The 17859-nt window shown below is 44.9% G+C and overlaps 1 protein-coding gene and 1 long non-coding RNA gene across 3 annotated transcripts in view; one reads left to right on the top strand and one right to left on the bottom strand.

Moving 5' to 3' along the window:
- Positions 1–16739, top strand: NOBOX (NOBOX oogenesis homeobox). 2 transcript variants are annotated; one of them, XM_042051066.1, is made up of 8 exons: positions 1–92; positions 3602–3708; positions 3841–3959; positions 4864–4997; positions 10951–11224; positions 11713–12029; positions 14031–14339; positions 14906–16739. In XM_042051066.1, exons 1-8 carry the CDS (start codon positions 23–25, stop codon positions 14929–14931), a joined length of 1356 nt encoding a protein of 451 aa, XP_041907000.1. In that variant the 5' UTR covers positions 1–22; the 3' UTR covers positions 14932–16739. The 2 variants fall into 2 exon arrangements, with proteins under 2 accessions (XP_041907000.1, XP_041907002.1); XM_042051068.1 differs by having other exon boundaries at positions 14034–14339; positions 14906–15999.
- The window catches only part of LOC121675528, a 16176-nt gene continuing 13542 nt past the window's right edge, over positions 15226–17859 (bottom strand). The window contains exons 2-3 of the long non-coding RNA XR_006020101.1: positions 15994–16081; positions 15226–15306 (exon numbers count right to left, since the gene is read on the bottom strand). This is a non-coding gene — a long non-coding RNA (uncharacterized LOC121675528). The remainder of the gene's footprint in view (positions 15307–15993; positions 16082–17859) is intronic.

Genomic DNA, 17859 nt, shown 5'->3' on the forward strand with positions numbered 1-17859 from the left:
GCGGGCCCGCCACGGAGTCGGCATGGACGGGGCAGGCGAGGAGCAGCCGGAGGAGCGGGCGGCCGGAGAGCTGGGCACAGGCTGTGGTAAAGGTATGGATGAGGGCAAGGGGATGAGTGATGCCGGCTCGCTTTAATAACCGGGGGGAGGCACCCGGCAATGAGCCTAATGAGCAGCCCCGGGGGAGGATAATCGCTCCTCAGCGATGTTATCTGGGCGCTCATTAGCCTCCCTCAGCCCCGCCGTGTCCTGGCCTCGCGGCTGGGGTTGATGGATTCCCCGGGCCTCGAGTCCCCTGCTTGTAAAAGCACCCGGCCGAGGGCAGGGGGCAGGTGGGCTTTGTGTCACACCGAGCGGCTCCCGCTGCCTCTGGGCTTCTCGGCTGCGCCTTCCCCCGCTGTCCGGTTTTTCTCTTCCTTGCGTAGAGGGACCTCTGAAGCTGTTTCTTTCCCCCCCCTGCCGTGTGTGTGTGTGTGTGTGTGTGTGTGTGTTCAGGTGGCTTTGTACCAAATGCCCCAAAACGCCTTAGAAAACCTTGCAGTGCAAGTGGTTGTCTTGTTCCTAGGAATGTCTAAGGAGGTGGTTGTGAGATGGAAAAGGGGACTTGGTTTCCTGCTCGTGCACCAGATGTTCTGGGCTACCCATGCCTGATGTTCCCACTCGGTTAAAAATCCCTTCACTTAAGGTTCTGTTTGTCTAAAGGTGAGACAAAGTGACGTTCAGTCTGGTCTCTGAATGATGGGAGAAAGGAGTGGTTTTATAACTCCCTCTTTTTTACCATGAAGGCCCATCTTTCCCTCCAAACCTGGTTTTCATTTCAGCTCTTTTCCTTGACAGTCCCAAATTGTTGTGAGGCTTTTGGTATCTGTTCTAGAAATAAAACACAGCAGTTTACTTTCACACAGAGGAATATTTTTGTAGAGGATATAAAACTCCCAGGTGTCCATTTCGGCTACGTGTACAAGGTACCCACATAAGACTTGGACGCTTATTTTGTGATGGAAGCACATACTGGTGTTTGCATAGAAACAAGTAAAACCCCTGCTCAAATAATGGGAAAATACTTTTTTTTTTTTTTTTCTTCACATAATGAGTGAGGCAAGCTCAGATGCAACCAGGAGGATGGTGGGAAAGGAATTCTATAGACCAGAGCCAGCTTCTGCCTTGTTCAGTTCTTGACCCTCCCTATCAGGATATTTCATCTCATTTAACAGCAGTGGAAACTTATTGCTGCTTAACAAGATCAAATTATTATAGCTGCATAGTTTCCTGCTTCTGTTTCTTTCCCCCACAACTAATTTGGTTCTCTTAATCCTGTAAAAAGCAAATTAGATGCTCTTGGAGCAGCCTGCCATCCCCTTATACTTCTGTGAAGATTCTCCCATCTGCTTGGAGTTGTGGGGCTCCTCTTTGATTAACAGTTGTTTTAGAAAACGACACTGAGGCAGAAGCAAATCCTTTATTTTGGCATTGCACTAATATACATCTAAAGCAGAGCACAGTGAAATGAAATTATTTTATCTTTTTCCCCAAAAAATTAAACTATCAAGTTTCTCTGTTGTCACATACTATTGAAATGCTTCCAACAGTCTGCTCAAACTTTCTTCTCTCCAGACAGAGGCAAATACATGGGTTTGGGTTTATTATTTTACCTCCTATTTTTAAGAAATAATCACTTAAAAATTTTTTTAAGTAGCAGAAATCATACAGACTCATACATTCTGAGCCAGTTGGGAGGTTTTTGGAACTTTTTATTTGGAAATGTAAATGCCAGCTGGGGAAGTATAGGGCTTCTGTATTGTTCTGTTGCCTATTTTAATTATTTCTCTTGCTGTGTTCTTTCTGACCTGTCTTCTACTGTTCAGTCTCTCTTATTGTAACACAGTTTGTGCTTTTGTTAATCTTAGTCAGACTTCTGTACCTAATTTTGTCCTTATCCCCTATTCACTCCCTATCTTGCAAGTCTGTTACTCAGAGGTGTGGCTGAAGCTGCAGAGAAATAATTTAAGGCAGTTATTAGAAGTCTGACAATTAATTTTTTTTTCTTGGCCAGCTTGGGTATGATAGAACTCTATAAAAGTAAAAAGTGATGACATTTGTCAGGTAATCCCTGCTCACACAGCAGACCAGAATTTTGCTCCTTTCTTTTGCTCATCGTAATAAGGTGACAGGATCTTGCCAAGTCATTGATTTTTGTTCTGTTGCTTATTCCAGAGACCTTTGTTATCCCTGGGGCCATTTTCCCACTGCTGAATTTGTACTATACAAGTGTCCCTTTATTCTCTGTGTCTGGAATTACCTCCTATAGTTTACAGTTTGCTTTTAAAATGAGGCTTTTCTCATCACAGATGTTTGAATATCTCCATATTGACCATATCAGGTTCTTTGCTGCTGCTTTCCTGGCAGCACCTGTCTTTATTTTGAACTCTCTGGTTCTTGTCACTGTTGGGTTTCATTGTGTGGGCTTTTCCTTCCCCTGTAACTGAAACTCCCGATCCAAGCACATCCAGCTTAGGCAATGTGCATGTGGGGTGGGGTTTGGGTTTTTTTTTCCCATTTTTGCCTTGTAGAGTGCCAGGATGAGAAGGAGAACATGCTGCTGAATACAGAGCACTTTGTGGTGGATGCTGATGCTGTTGGTGACCACGGTACAGGGAGCAGTGTGCTACCTGCATTCCCAGGCACAGCCACACAAGAAAAAGTTGAGGATAATTTGGGAATAGAAGATAGGAACAGCTCTGTAAAGAAGGTGGAAGATGGGGCATACAGCACCCTGCAGGCAGCTGGGTCGTCTTCCCAAGGCTCGGTGGTCCTTGATGGCCAGCATGACTTTGCCTTGGTGTGTGGGCAACCATCGGATTTCTGTGGTGACAAGAAGGTTGGATTAGCACAGGAGCCCACGGGTCAGTCAGGGTCACAAGAGCACTCTGAGAGTTACTGCCCTGCTGGGACTGAAAAGGATGCAAAGAAGAGGAGAAGTACCAACAGCAGTGGAATGTGTGCTGAGAAAGCATCCAGTGGAGTGGCTGGAGCTCCCTGCAGGCAGGAGGAGATTGGCCTGGCCCCTCCGCAATCCAAAGGTGCTCCAGCCAGTGCTGCAGTTCAGAATTCCTACAAGGGGTCTTCAGTCCTGGAGTCCAGAGGCAGCTATGATGTGGCCAAGGGAAAAAAATCCTTACCTGTCAAGAAGAAGCCCCGCACCTTCTACAGTGCAGGTAGATCCCGGGGCACACACTGGCACACAGTGGTGCTGGCAGTGCCAGTGGCACTTGGTGTTTCCTTCCCTGTGCTGATCTGCTCTAACTGGTATTGCACTGCACTCCACACCATTAGATGTGTGAAGACTTCCACAAATAAAGGTTGCTGAGTGTCTTTCATTTGAAGCATCACTAGCAATGCTCTTTGCTTTTGAAACAGCAAATGAAGATTTTTGTTTGTTTTTGTGGTTTATTTTTAAAAAAAACTTTTGTTACTCATGTATTTCTAAGTATAGTAAAAATGCTCTTTTTTTTTTCTGTTTCCCTCTCTTGTTAATTTTTTTTCTTGTTTTCTTGTCGCATACTTCCCATCTCTCTCTCTTTGGGCATTGTATTATTTCTAGAGCAGCTAGAAGAGCTGGAGAAGATGTTCCAGGAAGACCACTATCCTGACAATGAGAAGAGGAGGGAGATTGCAGCTGTGGTTGGTGTGACACCACAGCGTATCCTGGTAACGCCTGCTGGGGGAAAGTGCTGCCTTTGGGTTCTGTGCAGAAAAGGGGACAGGGACTGGGACATTGCCAGGGTCCCCATGTGTAGATGGTTTCTTCCCTGAATGCATTCCTTTCTTTCTGTTTTTCAGGTCTGGTTTCAGAATCGCAGGGCAAAGTGGCGGAAATTGGAGAAGTTGAGTATGAAAGGCAACAGAAAATACCCAACATCATCAGCTCTGTCAGTCCCCTTTGGATCAGAGGATTATGGGTGAGGAACTTACTCTGTTTTCTTATTTCTCCACAACCGGTAACTAACAAATTAAATATTTTCTTTTGCCATTTCGCCTTTACCTTTAAACAGTGAACAACTGAGCACTGATTTGGACCTAGGTAGCGTGTCAGATTTCTGGGTAAATTGTGGTGGACCCTCTTAAAAGTCCTTTTGATTAACCTGTTGCACACATTAATCAAATTAATTTTGAAACGAAACTACTGAAATTGCTCTGGCTGAAGTCATGTAGAGAGCAAGGGATGAGATGGAAACGTTTATGGAATCATCTCTTCATTTTTAGTTTCTGTGAATGCATCGCCCAGGTGCTTCGGGTGAGTTTGGGGATTCTTTTAACCCAGTTCTCCCACCACTGCTTTCCATTTCCATGGATTTTCACTTGGTGATGGAACTGCTGCTTGCTTAGATCAGTCTTAGAAAGCCATGGACTTTGAAGAAATACAAGGTAGTACCTTTCATATGTGAGCAGAGGACATTAATGGGGGGGGGAAGGGACTGTTTGAGACGAGAGATGGTCTTTCAAGGGATGGTGAATGTGTGAGAGAAGAAATCAATCTCCATAGGGATGTATTTATGGCAATCTGGAGTGAGTGTCTTCTTAGGAAGAAAACTGAATGAAAAGAGGAAAAATTAAGTGGAAGAGGAGAAATGAAAGATTGGAGAGCACCTGACTTACTTCATTGCACTGTCCCTGCTGCCTGTCCTATACAAGTGACCTGGGGCTGCCTCCCCAAAGACTTGGTACAAGACTTGATTCCTTGCACTTGTAGTCAGCCAGTGCTTTCCCTTTCCACCTGCTTGTGATGTAGGATCTGCCCCTTGTCAGATAGAAGAGTGCATGATGGTCATAATGCCTTGTCTTGTCCTCTGTGTCTGCCTGCAGGGCACCTCCTCTGCCTGTGCCTCCATTGCCTGATGCTGCTGGAGACCAGCCTGCCGTGCTGGGAGGAGACCCTGGAGCTGGGAACTCCTCCAGCCTGCTCAGCACACACCCTGCATCCCTCACTTCTGCCTCAGGTGAGACCCTGACCAGCACGAGTGTTTTGCACAGCTACAGCATTAGCTGGTGGAGCTGGAAGATTCCCAAATGCTTTAGGAAAGGCCATGTCAGAGCCTTATGCCATCAATGCAAAAAGTGACACCAGCTCACTCTACAGGCTGAGAAAGTTGGGGCTGTTCTGCCTGGAGGAGAAAAGGTTTTGTGGAGACATTGTAGGACTCTTCCAGTATTAGAAGGGGCCTACAAGGAAGCTGCAGAGGAACTTTTCATCAGGAACTGTAGTGGTGCGACAAGAGGGAATGGCTTCAAACTGAAAGAAGGGAAATACAGGTTAGATATTAGGAAGAAATTCTTTCCTGTGAGGGTGGTGAGGCACTGGCACAGAGAAGCTGTGGCTGCCACATCCCTGGAAGTGTCCAAGGCCAGGTTGGATGGGGCTCCTGAGCAAGTTGGTCTAGTGGAAGGTGTCCCTGCCCATGGCAGGGGGTTGGAATGAGATGGTGTTTAAGGTCTCTTCAATGATTCTGTGATTGTAGATATAGCAGCTCACTGCTGATTGAGTCTCTACCAGTTATGTACCAGCACTGTGGTGCCTCTGTGACTATTCTGGAGATAAATTTGCAGTCCTTGTTCCTATCCTAGCACAAGCCAACAAGGAATTCTGAACAGGGCTTCATAAGGATAAGTGAGCAGGGCATTCTTCCATAGCAGCTGTTTGACACTGGCCCCGCGGCTGTAAATGAAGAGGGAAGTGTTGTTCTGGTTCTGATGTTCTCCATGGCAGATACACACTCCCCATATTCTGGTTTTGATGGAAACATTCTGGCTACAGCCTGAGCCAAGTGAGCTGTGTGAGGAAGGTGCACTCTGTGAACTGCTGGGTGTTGTAGAGGCTCCCTCAGGTACTCCATACCTTTACACATCCAACGGGGCTTCCTTGGCTTCTCCAGGCAGGGCAAGTTTCTGTTTCATGCAAGACCTTGAGGGAGTGCAAATAGCTGAGTTCTAAAGCTGAGGGCTGAATTTAATCCATGTTGCAGTGGAGTTTTAAGTCAGTGGGGTGTGCTGTTCAACCAGTTTTCTACCTGAGCTGAGTTAAAAGATTGATGGCAATGAAAGAGAGAGGATTTGTTTAATTGTTTATTGATGTATGCAATCCAAGAGCATTCCCTAGAGTCAGGGATGCTCCCTAAAGCATTTCCTAGATATGTTTGTGTTTCCAAGTTGGCACAATATTGAAAGATTTCCAAAGTGATGAGGACTCCACCACTTCCTTAGGGACGGATATCCCAATCAGTAGATGTGCTGACATGTGGTACTGCTGCGTGTGTTCTCCTGCTTCCCAGTGTAATTAGTTATTTGGAATTTATTGTCATCATGTCTGTCCCCTCGTTGTCTTCTAAATATATCAGTGTTTAGTTATCAGTGTTAAGGCCGTTTCCTGCAACTCATTTTCTAAGAATGACTCAAATTTTTTAACAGTGCTTTTACCTTAAAGGTATTTTGGTACTGTGGAAAGCAGCTGTAAGATTGCATCAACAAGCTTAGAATGCTAGAAGTATGTAATTGAAATATTTTCTTGATAATCTAATTTAGTACTTCTGTCATTTAAGTTTGCCTGTCATCCTCTCAAGGCAAGGGCTCCTTTAGTCAATCCAATGACCTTTTTAACCAATAGGACAGTAATTCAGTTAGTTCCAGTTTTTCCACTTCTTGCAACAGAGTAAATATGGTCAAAGTGTTTGAGTAATTCACTGCTTTCAGAGTGATGAAGTGGTGTAATCTGTTGAGCCCTGTATTGAATTGGATAGAAACCAAGGTTTTGCGAAACAGTTTGTTTAAAGGAAACAACCCAAATATCCTCTGATTTCTATGCTTTAGGAACCTCTCCTGGTTCCTAAAGTACCTCTGCAGACACTATTTAGTCAAGAGAGAATATCAGGGAATCACAGAATGGTTTGGGTTGGAAGGGACCTTAAAAATCATCTCATTCCAACACCCCTGCCAGGGGCAGGGACACCTTCCACTATCCCAGGTTGCTCCGAGCCCCATCCAACCTAGCTTTGGGCACTTCCAGGGATGGTGCAGGCACAGCTTCTCTGGGCAACCTGTGCCAGGGCCTCACAGAGAAGGACTTCCTTCTAATACCCAGACTAAACCTACTCTCTGTCAGTGTGAAGCCATTTGCTCCGTTAGATAGTATCTGTCAGAGAAATGAAAGGGCAAGTGTCCTCTCTGAGGGAAAAGACTGATACTACATGTAGAGAGTCCTTGCAGAAGAGAGATCTGCATGGCACAATCACCTGGAAAACTCCAGTTGCAGTTTTGCCTTCCTAGATGCAGGATAACACAGCTATGGGAAATGAAACTTGCTTTTTTTGTTGTTGTTTACCATTGCACAGGCAGACTTTTTCTCTTTAAGAATGAAAGCAAAAAAACAGGAAGAAAATGAAAGCCAATGTGACCTGAATCCATTCAGCATCCTTGTTCAGAAAAAAAAGCTTGCCTAGAAATAGGGCCATCTAGGGACCAACTGTTTTCTTTATTAGGATATCTCAGAAAATGAAGGAAACAAAACTTGGATAGGATAAAATCCAAATTAACAGGAGCAAAATAAAAGCAGGAACAGATGAATAACAAAGGTTATCAATTTACAACGCAAAACCAATTGATTAGTAGTGTTCCTTGTGGAAACAGGTCATGGGTGGTTTCAGCAAAACACTTTGTGCATCATGGTGCAGTGGGGCCCACAGAGTGTGACCTGCTGGAGTGGCTGTTAGGTGCTTTCCTTTTTAACCACTTTCAGCAGGACAAGAAAATTATTTAAGAGCATGAGAATAGTGTGGTGTGTTACCCACGACCTTTGGAGAGTGTTCAGTGCTGCAATTCCCATTGTTTTACCTTGCTCTACCCAGTGCTTCTGACTGTCTGTTGGTTTGTGGGTTTGGTTTGGGTTTTTTTTTTATGTCCCACCGTTTTTACCAGTTCTCCAAACAAGCTGATTAAAGATATCAGTGAGTTGTATTTGAGATGTGTGTTACCTTCCTGGCAGTTACGGCTTCTGATTTGGATAGTAGCCACACTACTTGCCATAAGAGCCTTTTGTGCCTCAAAACTTCAATTTTGAGCTTGCTTTGATCTTAGAATTGGTTTTTCTTCACTTTTGCTAGACAGCATGATTGAAATTAATGGCTTTTTTTGACACTGACAGTTATTTGAAGTTTTTCTTTGTTTTCTGAGATTCCTTACTGATACATATGTATCTGTGATTCACTGGCTTACGTTTTCTTTAGGAAGAAAAGTTCCTTTCTGTGCCTCTGCCCCACTGGTGCTTTTGCAGGAAATCCTTTGTTTCATGTGTCTGCCTTGCTGAGGACACCTGTCAGGTACCCAGCCTGTGCAGGTAACTCTTAAGCAAAAAGCAAGGTGATTGAATTCACTGGCAGAGATGGGATTGGAATGGAAATCTTGGGAGCAATTGGATGAAGTTGGATATGGTCTGTCAAAGAACAGTAAATAAATGACAAGCTCCAAGTAAGCTTCACTTACCGGATTCTGGCTTTCGAACAAATTTTGAACAAATGTGTTTTCTCATAATTTCAAGATGAGGACAAATCTATGAAAAGCTTTGTGGTGGCCCTTGATGTTCCAGTAAAGGCTGGAAACAGAATAACCATTCTGGAGTTAAGTGTAAGCCAGGACTGGTTCAGAGATCTGAAGCTGTAAATTATTAAATTGCTCTCCAAAAATTCCCAAGGTTGTCTCATGGACTGAGAACCCAGAAGTAATGGAAGCAAGAAATAAAAATCCTACTGTTACATTCCCATGTTCACTGGGAAGCCTTCTGAGGTTTTCTTTCTCTCTACATCAGTGTCAGGAAGAGCAACAGAATTGTACAATGTGAGTATTATGTCAAGCCAGGGGTCAGAATTCTGCATGGAACAACTCTGGAATCTTCTGTAGATACGTTAGATTTAGCAGATATTACTTCTCTGGGAATTGTTTGTTCTTACTGCATTTGTGACTATTTAGAAGACACAATTTCAGTGTCTCTTTGAAAGGACAGAGAAGCAGAGGTGACTTTACAAAAGGCTGAACCAGCTCTGGAGATTGAGGCTGCTGTCTCACAGTCTCATTTCCTGGGGATCCTATTGCCATGATCCACAAATATTATCTGCACTAAGTGTTGCAAATACTATTTAAAAAAAAAAATCTAATTCTTAGTAGGTATGAAAGTGAGTTTAGAAGTGATTCTTGGGCTGCTTGTGTTCATCCTGAGGAAGAGCAGGGCCATCTGCACAACAGCTCATCCTGCTGTCATTATTGAACTGAAGCTTTTCCTGGATATAGACTGGTTTTCAGGTAAGTTGTGTCCCCCATGGCTGCAGTTCCATAACATGTGTGTGAACATTCTGGGGCACAATGGTCAGGAGAACCAGTGCAAAAGAAGGGTTTTAAAAAAATCAGAAGAGATCTTCAGTTTCATTGCTGGCTAAGCCAAAACCCAGGAATGTGACAGGTGCATCAGAGATGCTGCCTGGCATGGATAAATAGTGTGTTCAAACAGAAAAAATAAACCACTGAGAACTGCTTGGGCATGTGAATGCTTTAGAGATGCCATCCTAGATCTTGCTTCAGTTTTCTGACTGAGCCCAGAATGAGGGCTATTGAAAACTTGAAAAGTTTTCATTGAAACATCGTGATTCCTTCTCTCTATGGCTGCAGAGAGCTGGAAAAAAACAGAATGTGGCAAGATGCAATAAGAGATACAGAACTGCCCAGCACACTGGGGAATCTGAGAAGCAGTGCTGCAAGATGTTGAAGTGAAAACTCCTCGTTGGCTCTCTGGACGTGCGTTCCAAAATTCTCTAAAGGCTACTAATGCTTGTTGTGGCATCTGTAGGTTTAGGTTTGTGTTTAAGGCCTTTGATTCACACCTGTTGGAGTGCATTTGATGTTACCTCTCTATGCCTGCAAGGGTGAAGTGCAGCTGCAGACTTTCCCTGAAAGCTTTGCCATGTGTGGGAGTGCTTCACCTGAGCAGCTGGTGATAATTCTCTTCTCTTCCTCATCCTTGTGCTAGACTGGAGAAACTCCTAGCTAGATTGGAGAAATCATTTCAGCTTCTTGCACACTTGATGGCTACACTTGTGAAAAGAGAAACCATTTGTTAATTGCCATAATAAGAGAGAAACTCATTTTCCTTCACCATGCCCAAGCTTTTTGAGCTTATGTATGGTTATTACTCTGGATCATCAGCATACCTGATTCTGATCTTTCATTTTCTCTATTCCACAGAGGCTGTTCTGTAGGAAACTGTTCCTCTCTCCTTTTCCAGAAGTGAGTGAGGAGACAGGTCACCAAACAAGATCCTAGCCAACCAAAAGGTGCTGGTTTCCTTTTCCATCTCCCAGCTTCTTTTTCCCAAGGACCTTCAGCTGCCATCTCTACTTTTTAAATTTTTGTTTTTGGCATGACTCATCAGAGGCCAAACCAGGAAAGAAAGTGGGTTTCAAAGTGGCCTAGACATGGATTCGTAAAGTCACAGCTTTGTTTCTTTCAAACCACAGTTCATTTTTTCAAAAGGGTGATCTGTGCAGCACACTATTCCCAGAGGACAGTAGAAATGGAAGATGACTGGGGGATTGTTCCTGGCTTTTTTCCAGGAAGTACTTTGCTTCATTTGGCTGCCTTCTTGAGAGCTGGATAAAGATAGTATGCAGAGACTGAAATCACAAAGGTAATTTTATTTAACCAATAAGCATCATCCTGTGTTCCAGAGAGCTTGCTGCTACTCCCTGTTGCTTCTCAACAGTGCTGGTACTCATTTACTTTAATTCCCATCAATTAATGTCCACTCTTTCACTGGCATCTTGCTTTTCTGTCCTGCTCCTCTTGTCATTCCCTCTGCTTGCTCCTGCTGATTCCCAGTGTGACAGCACAGTGACAGTCTCTCTGTTTTATCCACAGCCTCCTCGGTGGCAGGAATGGTGGCACCGTGTGAAGCACAAGCTCAGACCAAGGCGCTGCCGCAGCTGCCCTTCAATTCCAGCGGCGTGGAGTGCTTCCCTAGTCTTCCCAGCCCTCCTCCCATCCGCAGGGCCAGCCTGCCGCTCAGCCTGGCCTTTAACCCCCACAGCCACATTGTTCCCCTGATGCTGGACACGCCCAGCAGTGAATGCAGCTTGGCCAGTCAGGAAAACGGCTCCAGGGAAGCCTTTGCTTACTGCGTCCAGAATCAAGGGTAGGAACAGATGAAGTGTCTTTGAGGGAGATCAAAAAAGTGGCTCCTGGGAGAGAAGCCTTGGGAGGGTGAAGGTGGAACAGGGGACAAGGAATTAGCTGAGAGCAGAAATGAAAATTGAGATGCAGATGTGACAATATCCTTTAAATGGAGAATGAAAATGTGCATAATAGGACAGGGTGCCTGCTATGAGACAGGTGCTGCCTGTACTTAGAGTGCTCTCAGAATTGCATGCCTGTCAAGTTAAAGTGAGGGTGTTCCAAGCTTTGGGGTGTGCTTTGGAGAGTGGGAAGATAATCCCCACTAATACCCATTGTTCAAGAATCCTGCTGTGAAAGCACTTGGCTCAAGTGGCTTCTGTTGCCCTTGTCCTGTGCCTGGCATTTGGGAGGAAGGGTAGGCAATAAAACAGTTTTTAATTGTACAGGTTGCTGTAGCTGTTGACTCTCCCTTAATCTCTGGGTTGCCTCTCTCCTTGCCCCCTGCAGCTTCAGTTCGACGGTTTCCTGCCCTTACCTCGAGCAGCTGGAGCCTGGAGACGACCTGGAGGCCACCTACTGTCAGTACAGCAGCGGGGGGGACATCTACCAGCTCTCCCAGCTCTCCCAGTTCTGCCACCCAGGTCACCTGGCCAGCAGTGTGTTCTCCAGTGACCATCTCCCTCCTCCAACACCCCTGGAGTCCCATGCAGCTTTCCCTGCCTTATCTGCCAACAGTGGAGCCATAACCTATGGAGCCACAGAAGGCTATGTACAAAACCACACAGGGGGACCACTCATGCCACAGCAGCCAAGTGGAAATTCAGGTAAATATCTGAAATATTTTGGCATCCTGCTCCTCTGGCATAACTAAACAATACCCCGAAACATTCATTATGATCAGTGAGTTTACTGATGAATGTGACAGAAAGAAGGAATGTCCACATGCCTGCTGAAATCTACAGATGTGCCCATCTTTTTTCCACTTAATTTCCTTGTATGCTTGGTTTTTTTAAAGTGCTGAATGACCCGTTCATTTGAATCAAAAGTTACTACCCAGGGTGCACACGTCAGGAAGAGCATTAACCCTGAACGTGTCAGGTAGTGCAGAGGTTCTGTCTGTACTGGAGAAGTAACTTTTCTTTTCCAGGAGTGTCCTGTTGTGTAAATGAACATCCCTTTGTTGTGTGTGGTGGGAGTCAAGGGGGCAGAGAAAAAGGAAAAGGTGCCACAGCAAATGGGATAGTTGGAGACAGTGAGGAAAACCAGGCTTCTCACTGTTTGGCTTCTGCAGAAACCAGTCTGAAATCATGTTATAGATCTTAGGGTAGTGCAAAAGAAGAGAGAGACAGGAGCCAACAGAGTATGGGCAAAGATTCTTCCTCTGACTTAAATTTGCAACAGCACTAAGATGAAGGCATTCTAGCATAATTTTCTGAAAAAAACCTGGGTAAAAGTGGCATTGTTGATCTCCTTGTTTTGTGTCTGGGGTTAGTATTTTGACGTTATTCAAGCCCAAGTATAATCAAATGACAAACTGTTGTAGTTAATTCCTTTGGACTGACAGGTTTGTTAAATTAGGCTCACGCTCCAAAAGCTCCATCCCTTGTCTTACGACATGAGAGAACAAAGAGTTTTAGACCACAGATGCTGGTTTTGTACCATTTCTGTGGACCTTGGGGGAAGTCTGACTCAGAGTCTGACTCACATCAGGCTGCAAGCTGGCTCCTGTCCCCACTCTTCACAGCTGACATTGTCCAGGACAGGTTGGCAGCACCCATGCTATCTAATACACTTGGCCCTGCTCCCTGCTCTAGTGCCAAGGCGTAATTATTATTTTCTGTGGTTTTTCAGTCCAAAGTGACAGAAATAATGAGAGGGCTGTGGCCCAGACTGCATCAAATTAAATGTTTTTATGGCTTGATGCCCAAATGTGTGTTGCATTCCTTGGGGCATGTTGTGTGAGCATAAAGGGGTGTGTAAAGGTGCAAGCTGGTGAAGTTGGAAGGTTGTTGAAGGAACAGAGTTGATATTCTCTTATTCCATACTTCTGTCCAGAGCCCAGTCAGCAGTGAAAGGCTTTTCTGTTATGCCATGGGGATGACCAAGTTCACAGAATCCTGGAATAGTTTGGTTTGGAAGGGACTTTAAAGCTCATCCAGTCCCACCCCCTGCCATGGGCAGGGACACCTTCCACTATCCCAGGTTTCTCAGAGCCCCATTCAACCTGGCCTTGAACACTTCCAGGGATGGGGCAGCGACAACTCCTCTTAAGTTTCAGTGCCTCTCAACTTCCTAACAATGTTCCAGCATTCCCAAAGTGCAGGGCTGGAATCCAGTCTATCAGTGCACTCACACCTGTGAGTCTTACATTAGCACGTAAGCAAGTGAGCAGCGTAGTTGAATTATAGATATTAATTAACAAAACATTCCTGCTTCCTGGTTTACAGCTCTTATAAATGAAAGTGAAGATTAAGCATCCAGCTTATGCTTGGCAGAGCTAACCTGGAAAATGGGACTAGAAAAAAAAATTGAAGTGGTGTCTCTACTATCATTACATACACTCAGGATCAGTGCTGAGTGGCATCATGGGGTTTTTTTCTGATTATAAAAATGCTGTGAACTTCTTAAGCTTTTTCCCCTAAGAACCATGTTTTGGATAAATACACTGCAGTGTAAACAGCAAAGTGATCCTTGATGTGTGTGTGGTGTCTGCTGCACTGCAATCCTGTGTTTGCACTGAGCTAAGCACAACACACACATCTTGTATACAGACATGCTTCCATTCTTTTCATTATTCTGTCTTTTCTTGGTGGCTTTTCCCTCAGCAGACATCCCTGCCTATCCAGCTGTGCCCTGGAGTGATTTCTACATGCAGGGAGCTCCTTTCTCCAATCAGTTGCATTCCCAAATGCCTTTTTCAAGCATGGCAGGAGGACAGTACTTCACAGAGCCATATCTTCTTCAAGTGCCCAATGGAACAGCACTGGAATCCATGCCACAGACTGGAACACAGCAGGGAGTGACACCACCAGACCAGAGTTCCTACCAGAGCCACCAAACAGAGCCAGAGTTGGCAGCTCTCGCTGAAAAAGAGGACGTAAAGAGCAGCAGCAAGAAAGGAGAGAATATTGTTGGTAACCAACTGATTGTTTTCTTGGAGAAGGAAGGGGGGGAAAGGAAAGAGTTCCAAGATAGCAGTAGCTCCCCCGAATGCAGGATGAAAACTGTGGCATGATTTTTTATGTGAGCTACTGCCTGAGACAGCTCCCATGATCCTGTACCTATCCTATACTTAGTTCATAGATCCGTCTGTTTTTAGAAACGGGGACAGAAAAGTCAGTAAAATAGATTGCAAAGTTTTGTGTTTCCTCAGACATCATCTGTTGTGAGCTGCATGGCTACACAGAACTGATTATTTCTAAGATTTCCAGAGGCATAAACATGTCTCTTCAAGGCAGAACTTCAGCAAGAAGGGAGAAGGGGAAGGGAGAGCTTCCTGTTTGGATTCTCGGGCTTTTATCTTGGAAACAGAATTACGTTGCTCTAGAATTGTTGAAAGGTGTCATATGCAATATTCTTTGGAAGGGTGTCTGTGTGGGGGGGTATGTGTTTAATTTTGAGATATAAAAAATTTGAAAAGTCCAAGGTATTTTGTGTCATGTGAGATCACATGTTCTTATGAATCTGGGTTTCTTTGCAGAAACTAAAGGAGAAACTAATGACTGATGCTGCACTCTGAGAAAAAAAGCAAAGGAAGAGGAAAAATTGCTATTTTAAACTCTGCAAAATAAGAGTCAAAAAGAGAGACAAGAATAATGGTTGCAACAGATGCACTTTTTTATTACTTTTTTTGGTTGTATTTTTTTTTCTTGTTGCCATGATTATTTTCTTGCTGAAGAAAGAAACAGGGATGTTTCACTCAATAAAAGTTCCTGCTGTCTTTCTTTTTTTTTTTTTTTTTTGCAAATCTCCTGGCTTTATCCTTCTTAACGAATTCTAATCTTGACCAGCCTTCAAGACAGGAAAGAGCTGATACAGGAACCAGAGTCCCATGGGTGAAAATTCCAGATCATGCAAGAGTCAGAAGGTCTGGCTGCTATCCTGGAATACACAGGAAGAGAAACCAGGAGGAGTAAGATATATGCAAAATAGGAGGAAGAACTCCAGCAACTACACCTGATTTTAGTGACTCCAGACAGCAAAAGAAGTGTCATTGGAAGTCCACCAGTGATTTGGTGTTTGCTAGCCTTGAATTACTTCTAAAAAAATTACTTTCATTGTAAAACTTGAACAATAAACAGCAGCAAGACTGTAACTATAAATGCTGGCAGTGTAAGCAGATCCCTTTCTATTATTAATTGGTTTAGCATCCTATCTGAATTGATCTCTTTGATCTTGGCTTGATCGTCTTGGCTCCTGCTTTGCCTGGGAAACAGATCAAATGTGTCTTTGAAATCGGTGGTCAGCAGCAGGAGCAGAGGACTCCAGTGAAGAGCTCGTTCACTCTGAGAGCTACAGTCTCCAGGAATTGTGCTTCCCAGAGGAGCTGTAACCACCTGGATGTGTAGGATGTATAATACAAGTGGCTTAAATGGATGTCAGGTGCTGGGCCTGTCCTTGTGAGGAAAGACCATCATGTTGTAGGAAGAGGGACATGCATTTCCTTTGTTACTTCCTGTGTTTAACCCTGAGTCTTCCCACTGGTTTAGGACACAGACAATGCCCAAATCATTTTTATATTTCCTGTGATGTGGGTGCCCCTCTGTACCTTTTGAAATTAGGCATTACCAGGTCTTTTGTTTCTGTTCCTCTGCAGTCTGTCCATGGAGTGTCTGGCAGGAACTGGATGCTGCAGCTCCTCTCCTTTTTCTTCCTCCTGTAAAACACTGGTTTATGTCTGGCAGTGGCTGAACACTGCTGGAAGACTAAGAAGTATAGACAGGGACAGATTTTGAGTCTACAGCTTTGTGTGGCTATTCTGGAATTTCCATTTCCTACAGCAAAAGCTAATTCTTGCCTGTAATAAGCTGAGAATGGTTGGGCATGTGCATTAGTTCACACTTGTTTCACTCATCCTCAGCTGAACAGCCTAAACCAGTATTTCCAAGAGGTGTGAATAGGAGTTTTCATTGCAATTACAAGTCACTCTGAAAACTGTTCATGGTGATGATGGCAAAATTCATCATAGCGAGGGCTGGCTGGGAATCTTGCCTGGATCCAAAACCAGCCCTTCCAGGTTTGGAAGAGGATAAAACCAACAGAATGCCAACTTGCTCAGCCCTACCTGCCCCTTCTCATAGAATGAAGAAGTAAATAATTTAGTATGCTTTTTGAGAAATGCACATTTTCAGAAACAGGCCTTTGGGATGTGGTCTGGTGGCAGAGTCACCACCCCAGCTTGTATCATCTGCCTACAGCATTCCAAATCCAAATGTGACACTGAGCACTGAATTTTATGTGCTGCAATCTCAAAAGGTTTGAGGATTGAATGAGCACAGTGATGTTTTTGAAATGGCCAATCCTTTGTGTTTAAGCTTTTGGGTAAAACATAAACTTTTCTGGGAAGGGTCTGATTCATTTCCATGCTTGTACTTTAAACTTGCCAGGTTCAATTGGGCTTGGAATTTTGAACTGAGATTTCTTTCCTATCAGAAAGAGGAGGAAAGAGTGGGTAGCTGAGTGTGCAGGGATAGCCAGATTCATCCCCTTTGTGCTCCTGCTGACTTTGGAGCCAAACCACGGTTAACCACAGGCATGATTTTTTTCCCAGCGCTGCCTCTGGCAGAAGCAGTGACAGCCCTTGACCATGTGGCAGGTGTCCCACAAGGTGAAGAGCCTTCCATCCTCCTGTGACCTTCCCTCTTGTACCTGCAATCCATGCTGCACTGGTATCTTGGAATCGCAGCATTCCAGGCTCCTTGTTATGTTCTCCCTGCTGCTCCCTACTTGTAGTGGAATTAGGTATGTGGTGGACAAGACACCATGAGTGCTTTCATTAGCTTTTCATTCCCTTTTCATGTTGTCTTGGTTTGAAAAACAGGTGTTTGCCAAGGAAGGCAGGAGTCTCCCTTGAAATGAAAAAAAAAATGCAACCCCCTTCCCTCTGAGTTATTATAATTTTGAAATCAAGGGGCTTTTAGGCAAAGATGTGGGAAATAGGAATAACAGTTCTTTGCTATTATATATCTCTATGTGTACAACAAGTCAAACAAGCAGCAATAACTCTGGCAGTAACAGCGAACAATCACAAACCCAGTCCATCCCTTCTCGGCTGTCAGGCCCTTTCCCCTCGGGTGCAGTTCCGCTCGCAGCCGGCAGGGGCGCTGGCGGCTCCCGGTGAGCAGGGCAGGTGCGATGGTTCCCCCGCGGCTGCAGGGGGCGCTCCGGAGCGAGCTCGGGGAGCACGCGGCACCGGTGCCCTGGGATGCCGGGAAGGGATGGGACAAAGGAGCTTCACAAACCCCTGGGCAGCTGGCCCCGGTGTCCGGCCGGACCCTCGGGAACAGCAGGCTGGAACGGCAGGGATGAGCACAAATCCCGGGTGGCAGATGCGATGTATTCAAACAGGGAACCCCCCGGAGGTCTGGGCAGGCAGGGCGAGCACGGCTACAGCGCAGCGAAGGCTCGAAGCAACGGAGAGGCAGGACAGCCACA

The sequence above is a fragment of the Corvus kubaryi genome, unplaced genomic scaffold (assembly GCF_017639235.1).
Source record: "Corvus kubaryi isolate FWS band 111438036 unplaced genomic scaffold, C.kubaryi_AGA036_p1.0 74, whole genome shotgun sequence".
NCBI classification, from domain to species: Eukaryota; Metazoa; Chordata; class Aves; order Passeriformes; family Corvidae; genus Corvus; species Corvus kubaryi.

Bases quoted from the DNA above. Each gene is read 5' to 3' on its own strand.
- NOBOX (XM_042051066.1), top strand. From the start codon at position 23: ATGGACGGGGCAGGCGAGGAGCAGCCGGAGGAGCGGGCGGCCGGAGAG. The intron at 93-3,601 runs GTATGGATGAGG...TATTATTTCTAG, and splicing joins GGGCACAGGCTGTGGTAAAG to AGCAGCTAGAAGAGCTGGAG. The intron at 3,709-3,840 runs GTAACGCCTGCT...TCTGTTTTTCAG, and splicing joins TGACACCACAGCGTATCCTG to GTCTGGTTTCAGAATCGCAG.